Source organism: Heloderma suspectum, chromosome 14 (genome assembly GCF_057233095.1).
Source record: "Heloderma suspectum isolate Gila_16-S chromosome 14, 16-S_ref, whole genome shotgun sequence".
In the NCBI taxonomy this organism is placed as follows: Eukaryota; Metazoa; Chordata; class Lepidosauria; order Squamata; family Helodermatidae; genus Heloderma; species Heloderma suspectum.
In genome coordinates, this window is record NC_139471.1 from 20618182 (window position 1) to 20629477 (window position 11296).

At 44.9% G+C, this 11296-nt stretch overlaps 2 protein-coding genes across 4 annotated transcripts in view; one reads left to right on the top strand and one right to left on the bottom strand.

The window, feature by feature from the left end:
• The window catches only part of TRUB2 (TruB pseudouridine synthase family member 2), a 24814-nt gene extending 20285 nt beyond the window's left edge, over positions 1-4529 (top strand). Inside the window, exons 7-8 of one of the 2 annotated variants that reach the window (XM_084820690.1) lie at positions 1531-1667; positions 2016-2887. In XM_084820690.1, coding sequence (XP_084676816.1) covers positions 1531-1667; positions 2016-2359 — 481 coding nt within the window. In that variant the 3' untranslated portion in view covers positions 2360-2887. Of the gene's footprint in view, positions 1-1530; positions 1668-2015 lie in introns of both variants that reach the window. The other variant, XM_084820688.1, reaches the window with a different exon arrangement.
• On the bottom strand, positions 3669-10739 carry SWI5 (SWI5 homologous recombination repair protein). Of its 2 annotated transcripts, none has more exons than XM_084820695.1 (5): positions 10582-10739; positions 8580-8628; positions 6783-6898; positions 5385-5479; positions 3669-4604 (listed from the first exon to the last, which is right to left on the bottom strand). In XM_084820695.1, exons 1-5 carry the CDS (start codon positions 10734-10736, stop codon positions 4543-4545), a joined length of 477 nt encoding a protein of 158 aa, XP_084676821.1. In that variant the 5' UTR covers positions 10737-10739; the 3' UTR covers positions 3669-4542. The 2 variants fall into 2 exon arrangements, with proteins under 2 accessions (XP_084676821.1, XP_084676820.1); XM_084820694.1 differs by having other exon boundaries at positions 3669-4607.
• Between the last annotated feature and the right edge of the window lie 557 nt (positions 10740-11296).

Sequence of the window (11296 nt, forward strand, 5' to 3'; positions counted from 1 at the left end):
GGGTTTGTTTAAGAGGCTGACATAAATGAAGGGTGTCTTAAGCCAACAGGAGTGTGGCCAGTGTGTTTCTGGTTTCTGTACCCCATGGGGGCTCACATGACTGACTGCTCCTCAGTACCCCAAATCCATGGATATAGAAAACTAGCTGATTTCCTGAGAAACTAATTTTCTACCTGCAGGGATTTTTATTTTTTATTTTGGTGCGAAGGAGAATTCAGTCATGTGAGGTCCCCACTTCCAGCGCCATACAGCTCAAACACAGGTTGACCACCTCAATGAGCACGAGGCCTAAACTGCATGACTGAAACCATGAGTTGTGCTGGAACGACGGCTTTATCTCCACATCTTGATACTAAGGGGCAGTTCACGCGTGTTCCCGATGTTCAAGCAAATATTTCTGATGGTGCTCAAGTGTGAAAACAACATGTGAAATGGGCAACCAAAAAAGCCACCAACAATTCCTTGAGCCCTGTGACACTCTTACAGGAACATGGGAAGCTGTTTGATATTGAGTCAGGCCCTTGGTCCGTCTGCTCTGGCGTTGTCTACGCCAGAGGTGGGAAACCATCCACACCAAGCCAGAGGTGGGAAACCATCCACACCAGGGGTTGTTTTGCCCTCCCAGACCCCCCCCCCCATGGCCTGGATGACATCAGGGGCGGAGTCCCAGCCAAAATGGAAGCTGGGGTTCTTCCAGTTTGCGCTTTGGGTGGGGAGGTGTCTTCGCTAGACTTTCACCTTTGGCGTGCAGGGAACAAGAACAAGCAAAGTTCACTCGGCCAGCGCTTGCAGGAGTTTCTTCCCGCAAGTGCTGTCCGAGCGTGCAGCTGGCTTTGCTGCTCCTTCGCTGCTCCCGGGGAAGGAGAAGGCGGTGCAAAGCTGGCTGCACACTCAGACAGCAGGAGCTCTTGCAGACATTGGCCCGGTGCGCTTTGGCTGAGTGTGCAGCGCTTAGCGTGCTGCTTCCCCTCTCGGTTGGGAGTGGCCCACTAAGTAAAGAGAGCCCCCTTGTTCTCTCTGATCTGTGAGTGGAGATAACAAGGGGAAAATAAGATTCTTGTTTATGCTGCTCGCCTTCCCGTTGGAAGAGGGAGCAGTGTGCAGGGAAATCCCCTTGTTATCTCCACTCACAGGTCGGAGATAACACGGGGCTTCCTCTCCCTGCTTCCTCTCCTGGTAGCCTCCAGGCCAAGGGACGAAGCCCACGGAAGGAACCCAAGCCTCGGCAGGCCAAAACGCCCCTGACTCTCCAGAGTTTCAGACCGCAGTCTTCCCCAGCATACCTGGAGATACCAGGAATGAAACTTGAGCTCTTCCCAGCCATTACGATTTTGAGTAATGGCTGTTGATTGGATATGGTTGCATAGTTCTCATATATCATGTATATATCTCCCACAGGAAAGCCACTGCTGGAGATAACAGGATCTGCTCGGCTAGGAAAAATAATTGTGTGCACCCGTCACAAACTAGCCCTGTAAATCCAGTGACAGGGAAGTTCTAATTTCCTTCTCTACCCTCACCCTCTTCCAGATATGCCAACCTGGACTTGAAAACTCAAGAGGCCTACGAGTTGGCTGTGAAAGGATTAATTCGCCCCATGGAGAAAAGTCCGCCCTTGATCACAGCAGTGCGGTGTCTCCACTTTGCACCTCCCGAATTCCAGCTGGGTATGGTTAGACTCTGCCATCGCATAATTATGCAAGCCAGGGTAGTGGATAGTGTCAGTCAGAAACTGGGAAACACTCAGGTTCAAATCCCTACTTGACTGTTAAACATATTTGGCCAGCCTTTCTCTTTCAACATAACCCACCTCCCAGGGTTATTGTGATGGCCATTGGCTATGCTGGCAGGGGATGATGGGAGTTGTAATCCAACACATCTGGAGGGGAACAGGATATCCTTGGGGTAAAAGTGTAATAAGTCGTTTTAGAGATCAGTAATTAAAATATTCTACTCATGGCAGATGCTTCCTTCCACTCCATGTCACCTACTGAGATTATGTCTGTCTCCTCTAGAAATTCACTGTTTGCATGAGACCCAGCAGTATCTGCGAAAAGTAGTTCATGAGATCGGGTTGGAGCTGAAGTCTTCTGCTGTGTGCACACAAGTGAGAAGGGTACGGGACGGTGTTTTTGTGCTGGATGACGCCCTCTTGAGAACACAGTGGAACCTGCCCAGCATCCAGAATGCAATCCTGAAGTCCAGGCTTAAAGTAGAAACTGAGCTCCAGAATAGCTCAGTTCACCAGGAACCCTGCACTGACAAGGGAGAGACAGAGACTGCGGCTGGCTCATTTGATGATGACACAGAGTGGAGTAGCGGGGAACACATCTTGCCGGCAAACTCAGTGATAAAATGAGGATCTTGCACCCTTTGGAAAGTGGTTAAGTGCAGGCAAGGAAAGCATCCTGGAACTCTAATCTTTAACTGATTTGTACCTGAAACTCGAAAGCTTACTATACTGTCTCAAGCTATAACAAAGCCGTTCAAAAGCCAATTACACACTTTTGCTTAAATTCTGACATCTTAACTAAAGAGTTTGTGGATCCACGTTGTGTATAAAAGCAACAGCCTGGATTACTTATCAATTTATACCTATCCCAAACCCCACCCCTGAATTCCCATCAAAATATGCTGTTTTGATTATTCCTATCACCAAGATGAAACTCCTGAAATCCGTCTTATTAGAAGTTTGTTACTGAATGCAAGTCTAAAGGCTTGATTTGTGGTGTTTGTGTGTATGTGAGAGAGATGGGGTGGTAAATTAGTCAATTCTGATATTACACAAAGCCATGGAAATAATTTAACTGTACTGTGGTGTGATGTTTGAATAGACAAATCATGGTTCGTGATCAGCCAGCCAACCAGAATTAGAAACTATAGCTTGATGTGGGTTTGCATTAATTGTAGTCTGACATGGTGCCTGAATTGGCAAAGCTGAACTACTGTTATTGCGTCACCTTTAGGAGGCTGCTGAACCTGGAAAAACGGGAGCACTGCCAATGCAAAACAAAAACAGGGCGCAATCCTGTGCATGTTGAGATAGAGAAAAGGCCTACAACTCCCAGCATGGCCATTAATACATTCCGCCACTTTCCTGCGGCATGGTTGCAGTTGGGGGGATTACAAAGAAGTGCAACTGCTGCTTAAGCAGACTGACGGGGCACTTGAACGTGAAGAAGACCCCACACCTTGTTTTCAAAGCCGGTGTGGAGGTGCAGCTAGATAGCAGAGGGAAGCACTGAAGATTCAATACAATACAAGTGCCAAAACTGAAGCACTGAAGATTCAATAATATATAGGTGCCAAAACTGGAGTGTGTGAATCATTTCAGGAGTAACTCTCGCTATGTGGGAAAATGCAAAAATACTAGAGTCCCATACAGCCTGAAAACTTCTGGTGTTAAAAATGGGAAGCTGCCATTAATCATGCTCCGAGTGCTTTGAAACCTCTAAACTGCTTGCATTGGCAATTATGGGGGGCGGCAAGGACAGTGGTGAAACTGTATCCCTTTGTAGGAATGAAGAGCAACTTCTCCAGTATATAACCCTTCCCTAGGTCAATGTGCAAGGCAGCAGCCCTAGCGTGAGCAGGATGATTTCACAGAATACAATTATGTGCTGACTTTATTTCAGTTGCGTTTGAAGGCCCAAGCTCAACAATATTAGTGCAAACCAGTGCTTTTAACATTTATTTCCAACAAATCAGGTTACATCTAGTTTTGTTTCAACAGTCAACTCACCAACATGCTACATGGATACATAGCTTTCACAGACAGTTTAGGATGCGATCCTATGCATGTTCAGACAGAAAAAAGTCCTACAATTCTCAGTGTGGCAGGCTGGGGCATGCTGAGAATTGTAGGATTTTTTTCTGTCTAAACATGCATAGTATCCTAATCAGTTTCCTTCTCTTCCCTGACCTGCTGCTATTCATTATTAACATATTCAAGGTTCTTGGTCACATCCCCTTGCTGCTCTCCACACCTACTATTTTTTCCATCACTCCGAGAAGCCATCATTTCCTGTACTATGAAAGAGGTGTGGATGGGCAGTTTGAATTACAAAGATTGGTAGAATGTATAAACAGAATACCAACCTCAAAGTCATTCTTTTAATGGGAAAAGACAGAACAGAGCTTGCTCAACTTGTGAACAGACAGAAAATTGCAGTTGCTTCCATTTAGCCCTTCAGGTGAACTCACAAAATATATACAGAACTGATGGGATACTCCACTGAGCCCCTCATATATTATAGCCTGCTAGTTCAGCTTCCACAAACTGGACAGGGACAAGGATCCAGTGCAGTCCCCTGCAGTTCTGCAGAAATCTACATGTTGAACATGGCAGGTACAGAAAACAACCTTTTCCCACCAATGCTCAGATAACAAATTCAACAGCTTCTTCATTAAATCAGATGGGGAAAGTGTTACACCCTTGCTCTATAAATATTCCTTGGAAAATCTGAACTGGTAATAGTTGTCTTTTATTCACTGTGGGTGCTAAGTCTGATAGTCTAGGGGCTGCAGCGTTTCACATTCCTTCTAGTCATTAAGGCCCAGTTCAAATTCAGGGTATAGCTCCTTTGTGGTGACTCCTCTGATCACTGCTGGAAGAGAGAAAACAGAAATGAGATCATAACTGAGAAAGGTATATTCATCACTGCACCTCAGCTTCCACAACTCTCTCCCATAGATCTTTGTACTGGCTGTGGTTACTTTTCGTATCAACTATCCTAATCGGAAGATCAATGGTGGACTACCCCAATTATATCATTTCTCATCTCAGATTATTTCACTTTCCTCTCCCCACACAAACTCACCTACATAATTCCTGTTGGATCATGAAGTTAGGCTGTTTGCCCTGCTGGACTGGAGCAATCAAAATCCTAACAGTAAGGCAACTTTATATTTAGCTGAGGGAGCAATCCTATGGCCACTAGACAGCGGCCATAGGATATCTTGTTTTCCGGGAACCAAGTTCAGAAGCTGTGCCCCAAGGTCGGTTCCCGGAGAACTGACCTCCCCCCACTTCCATGCTGCCTCGTCCTCCGCGCTCTCAAGAAGAGTGCGGAGCGGCCGAAAAGGGGTGCGTCTGGGGGCACTCTGGGGTGGGGAGGGCAGAAATGCCTGTATGACACATCCAATGTGTCGTACAGCAGCCTCGTTCCCCGCTCAGCCCTCCTGCAGCTAGACAGCTGCAAGTCTAGCTGAAAATGCAGGGCAGGAGAAGCGCGGAGGGAACAACCCCCTCTGTGCTTCTCCTGCCCTGCATTGGATAGGCGGTCACCTCCGAGTTTGGAGGCGGCTGCCTGTCTGGACAGGATTGCGCCCTAAACCATCCAAGCCTTCCCTCCAAACGGGAACATTTAAAGAAAAAGCTATACCTATTCGGCCTAAAAGCATTTGTCCAGTGTCTTTGATTTCATTGTATTCATGGAGCAGAGCGATGTGGTTTTCTAATTCCTCCAGGCTGTATCCTCTGTAAGAACAAATTCAGAAAGGTCATAGCAGCACAAGACGCTATAATCAAGCCAGATTGAAAAAGAAAAAAAGTTACTTGAGACAGAATAGGATTGGCAACAAAACATACACCTGGTGCTTCCCAGCTTTTCAGAATTCCTCTGTCCTCCAATAATTCCAGCATTACCTAAGAATGCAATCCTATGCATGTTTAGACAGAAAAAAGGCTTACAAATCTCAGCAGTGCCCAGCCAGTTTTATTGACTGAGGTGTGCTAGGAGTTGTAGGACTTTTTTCTGTCTGAACATGCATAGGATTGTGCCCTGAGTTACTATTTTTCCCTGCTAAAAATGTTTTGGTTACCATAGGTTTATCAGAACTTTGTTTCTTTTTAAAAATGCTAATTAATTTTAACAAGGTGTTTTTATTCTTTTATCCTATCTAATGTTCATCACTCTGAAATCTTTGGATGTGGAAGTGTATATTGTAAAAAATATAAAATATTTGTATACTTGGAGTATACAAATATTCTAAATAAATAAATAGGTTTATATATTCATATCTGGTGGGCATGTGCTGTTGTGTCACAGTTCTGGAACATCATATTCTCAGAAATGGCAAATATCACACATCAAACCATACATGTTACATCAGTTTTGGCCCTATTAACAATATGGGAAGAACAAAATGTAAAAGTCATATCTAAGCACTTAATTGCGTTCATGTTGATGGCAGCCCAAAGAGTCATATCAAAAAGTTGGAAAACTGCAAAACTTCTAACACTGAAATCTTGGTATATGGAATTGTGGCAAATAGTCACGGCAGAAAAATTAACATACCAACTGAAACAAGCCAAAGGCAAAGTCAAAACATCTGACTTCTATAAAATATGGCAGGATTTTATTTTATATACTAATCAGGGACATACTCCGCAGTATTTGTCAAAGTCTTTCCTCAGACTATGGCGAAGAGACTAAATATAATCTGTTATGATGAAAAATCATAAAGAAAACCTGCAAGCAGCCTGTGAATTCCACCTATATCTTGGTTGGTATGGTTTGTAGGGGAAAAATATACATATATGTTAAATGTACTACTTTCTGTCAATAAGTAGATTTAAATCCAGTGTGCTTCTTTTTATTTCTTTATGTTGGTTTAGTTAATCTCATTTTGGAAAACTAATAAAATCTTTTCAAAAAAATTTTTTTTTACACCATAGTAAGAACAGTCTACCCAGATCAGATGGCAAGTTCCAGTTCTCCAGACATTGGAGCAATTTTTAATAGATCTTTGCTGCACATCAAAAGTGGCCAAATACATACTCTGCTGATAATTGGGCTATTTCCTGATCGAGAGCAATGTCCCTGCATTTCAGCTCTTCAATTTCACACTGCAGGGTGTCCTTGTCGGCAGGTGGACAGGTTCTCGGAGATGGAACCTGTTGAGCAGAGACAGTGCTTAACATTTTGTGATCCCAGCACTAGCCGAGATGCCAGCAACCCTCAGTATAATGAACTTCAAGAGCATGACTTGTCACGTGGCAGGGGAGAAAAAGAGCACACATCAAAAGCCAGTACAGAATCACAGGGATGAAAAGCAAATCAGTCAGTCCTACATGCTTATATATCTCCGGCCGAGAAGAAATGTAATTGTTACTCTGAGAAGAACTGCAGGAGTTCAATCTCCCCAGTTCTTTTGGCAGTGCTGTATGAATGGGGTAACAAGCGGGGTACTGCAGGGCTCAGTCCTGGGCCCAGTGATCTTCAACATTTTTATTAATGACTTGGATGAGGAGGTGCAGGGAATGCTTATCAGACTTGCAGATGACACAAAATTGGGCGGGATAGCTAATGCCCTGGAAGACAGAAACAAAATTCAAAGTGATCTTGATAGGCTGGAGCGCTGGGCAGAAAACAACAGAATGACATTTAATAGGGAAAAATGCCAAGTTCTGCACCTAGGAAAAATAAACCAAATGCACAGTTACAAGATGGGCAATACTTGGCTCAACAATACTACAAGCGAGAAGGATCTTGGAATTGTTGTAGATCACAAGCTGAATATGAGCCAACAATGGGATGTGGCTGCAAAAAAAGCAAATGCTATTTTGGACTGCATTAATAGAAGTATAGCTTCCAAATCCTGTGAAATACTAGTTCCCCTCTACTCAGCGCTGGTTAGGCCTCATCTGGAGTACTGTGTCCAGTTCTGGGCGCCATGCTTTAGGAAGGATGCAGACAAGCTGGAGAGGGTTCAGAGGAGGGCAATGAAGATGATCAGGGAACTGGAAAGAAAGCCCTGAGGAGAGGCTGAAAGAACTGGGCATGTTTAGCCTTGAGAAGAGAAGACTGAGGGGAGATAGGATAGAGCTCTTCAAGTACTTGAAAGGTTATCACAGAGAGGAAGGCCAGGATCTCTTCTCCATCATCCCAGAGTGCAGAACACAGAATAATTGGCTCAAGTTATAGGAAGCCAGATTCCAGCTGAACATCAGAAAAAACTTCCTGACTGTTACAGCAATACGACAATGGAACCAACTACCTAGGGAGGCGGTGGGCTCTCCCACGCTGGAGGCATTCAAGATGAAGCTGGACAGCCATCTGTCAGGGATGCTCTGACTTTGATTCCTGCATTGAGCAGGGGCTTGGACTCGATGGTCTTGTAGACCCCTTCCAACCCTACTATTCTATGATTCTATGATTGGCAGTGACAGAATAAGAATCCTAGCTTTCATTTTGTAAAAAAATAAATTTTGGCTGGTTTTATGTCTTCAGATTTGCAGAAAGAAGTTTGACAGTGTCTTAAAATGGGAGACTGGGCTTGTCTGGATTTGAAGCAGATTCACAATTCCGTATATATTTTACAGGTGCAGATACAGCCTCACTACCTTCTAAGCATGCCAACTTGCAAGTAAATCCCCTGAGTTCGATGGGACTTACTCTCAGGTAAGGATGCATAGGATTGCACCCAGAAAAAAGAGCTGGGATTTGAATACCTCTGCAGCTCAGAGTGAACTTTGGATGCCATTTAAACCATACTACAGGTCACCAGGGGATCTTCCCCGACAAGATAGTATAAGATGATGATCTAAGAAGTATGTGTATTTTACAGACACTTACTGGAGACTTGAAACTTGCATTGCAGCTCCTCTGGGCTCCAATGGGTGTCCTGCGGGTTAAAGGGAAAAAATGAAACTACCATTTAGAAATGCCTCAAACCATCGGCATGAATAAAACATTATTTAGAGCAGTGGTTCATTAGTTGGAGAGTATCTGTGTATATTAGGGAGGAAAGAGCTGGAACAGACATGAAACTTGCAATCTGTGATTAGATCTCACAGTATTTTTGTTTTTAAAAAGTACCTTTGGGGTGCAATTCTATGCATATAGAGAGAGAAAAAAGTCCTAAAACTCCCAGCATGCCCCATCCAGCTATGCTGGCTGGGGAATGCTGGGATTTGTAGGACTTTTTCTCTCTAAATATGCATAGGATTGCACTCTAAAGCAGCTGCGGAGGACTTGGAATTTGGAGTACTGGCACTAGGTGAGGGAGGTGAACTCTTTCCCACTGTATCTTTTTCAGATCTCTATGTCCTGCCCCAGCTGGGATGGGGGCACAGAGATCCCCAGCCCAGCAGGAAAGAAAAAGTTAGCGACGACACAGAAACTTGCATATACAGGAATCTCCCCTGAGGAGCTAAAAGCTGGGAGGGGAGGATTTGGATGCAAAAAAATGGCAGTGGGGGTAGGCAGGTAACATACTCAGATTAAAGACATACATGCTGTAGAAAACAAACACTAAAGTCAGAAGATCTGATTACAAATCTCCCAGATCACAGATGTTTCACCCCCTCAGAGTGAGAAATGTGTGTACAAGAAAGTGCCCCTCTCTACAGGAGGCTTAAGAAAGTGGTGACAACCCTGACCACCCAACTACACCCAATTTAGCAATGTTGGAAATCTAGATTTCACCCAGACATTGATCAGAGAGACGAAGGGTGCAATCCTATGCATGTTTAGCATTGCTGGCTGGGGCATGCTGGGAGTTGTAGATCTGGAACCAAAGGAAAAAGTAACTTACAATAATGGGGCGGGGGGGGGGGAGAGGGGGAACTTTATTTGTAGGGAGAAACTGTTAAATCTATTTTGGAACGGAGTAGTGCAGCTACTACCTAACTCCTGACAACATACCAGGTAAATGAGCTGCCTCCCTCCTGATCCCTCTCTCTGAACTGCAACAATTAAGGGCGCAATTTTATGCATGTTTAGACAAAAAAAGTCCTGTAACTCATGCTGGGAGTTGTAGGGCATTTTTCTGTCTAAACATGCATAGGATTGCACTTTAAGTTATTAGTGGAGCAGGTAGGGGTGACGTTTCACAACAGTTAGGGAGGCCTGGGGAATAACTGAGGAGCAATAGGGTAAACTGATACTAGTTCTGTATATTATACCCTTTTTGGCATATGTTAGTTCAATAAAGACATTTTTAAAAACCAATTTAAAAGAAGGACTTTCCCCCATGTTTAAATATGCACAAGATTACAGCCTTTGAAACAGATGGAGAATGTTACTTATTTCAGCCTTCCCCAACCTGGTGCCCTCCAGATGTGCTGGACTGGAACTCTCATAACTGCCAACCAGCACAGTCGACTTATTTAAAGACCGACTTATTTGAAGCACTGGCCCAGGAAATTCTGCAAATCAGGGCCCTGGAGGTCTGGTCTACACATGCAGCAGAACCCTGATGTGGTGAAGAAGACAAGACCACTTGAGGTTGCTCCTTTACATCAAAACAAAAACCAAAGAGCTCCATGCATGTAGAAACGTAGTGCATCAGGGAAAGGGCTTGCACTCAGCCTGTTCCCTGCTGTGCTAGATTTCTACTTGCGGGAGCTCCTTCTCATGCAAGGAAGTATTCAAAACTGTTGAAATAATACAGTCTGTTTTACAAACTCAGGCCCCTACTAGTTTGTTCTGCTACATAAACAGATCTGACCTAAGAGAATGTTCCCAAAAGCTTGAGAGAGACACTCGTGAGTCCTCGTTCACACGTGGCTCTCCGGGAGTAGAGAAAGGAGGTGACTCAGAGTGTCATCCTCCTCCGGATTAAGTCCCCTCGTACCTCCTCAAGAAGGGTCTAGGTGGGGGTCTCCCCCTTACTCCTGGGCTCTGCTCCCATCCCGGATTCAAAGCAGATACGTGTTCTGCCTTATCCAGCGCGCCTTGCAAGCTGGAGACAGGGCCGCAGAACCGACCCGCTTCCTTTTCCTTTTGCATGTTGGGATTTGTAGTCGCAGGAAGTAGAGAGACCCACTGTGTGTTTTTTTTAGCGGTGCATTTTGGGACTTGCAATCGGTGTAATTCCTGAGCGCATTGCCCGCTGGGTTTTGTAGTCTCTGAAGACTGGAGACTTTCCAAGAATTTGGATTGCCCCTTCCCCGCCGCGAAGGCTGTGAAATAAGAAGGTCGTGATTTAATACAAAGTCCCAAGATTTAAAAATAAAACCGAGAAGGAAATCGCGGTGCCTCTTTTTGATATAATGGGCATCAGGACAAACTTCCTGACTGTTAAGAGCAATACGACAATGGGACCCATTCCCTAGGGAGGTGCTGGGCTCTCCCACCCTGGAGGCATCCAAGATGAAGCTGGACAGCCGCCTGTCAGGGATGCTCTGACTTGGATTCCTGCACTGAGCAGGGGGTTGGGCTCGATGGTCTTATGGGCCCCTTCCAACCCTACGATTCTTTGTTGTTGTTGTTCAGTCGTTCAGTCGTGTCCGACTCTTCGTGACCCCATGGACCATAGCACGCCAGGCCTTCCTGTCCTCCGCTCTCTC

Coding starts and splice junctions, on each gene's coding strand:
- SWI5 (XM_084820694.1), bottom strand. CDS start 10,736: ATGCAAAAGGAAAAGGAAGCGGGTCGGTTCTGCGGCCCTGTCTCCAGC. Junction 6,899..8,579: donor ATGCAAGTTTCAAGTCTCCA/GTAAGTGTCTGT, acceptor TCTGCTCAACAG/GTTCCATCTCCGAGAACCTG. Junction 5,480..6,782: donor ATAGCCCAATTATCAGCAGA/GTATGTATTTGG, acceptor TTGTTCTTACAG/AGGATACAGCCTGGAGGAAT.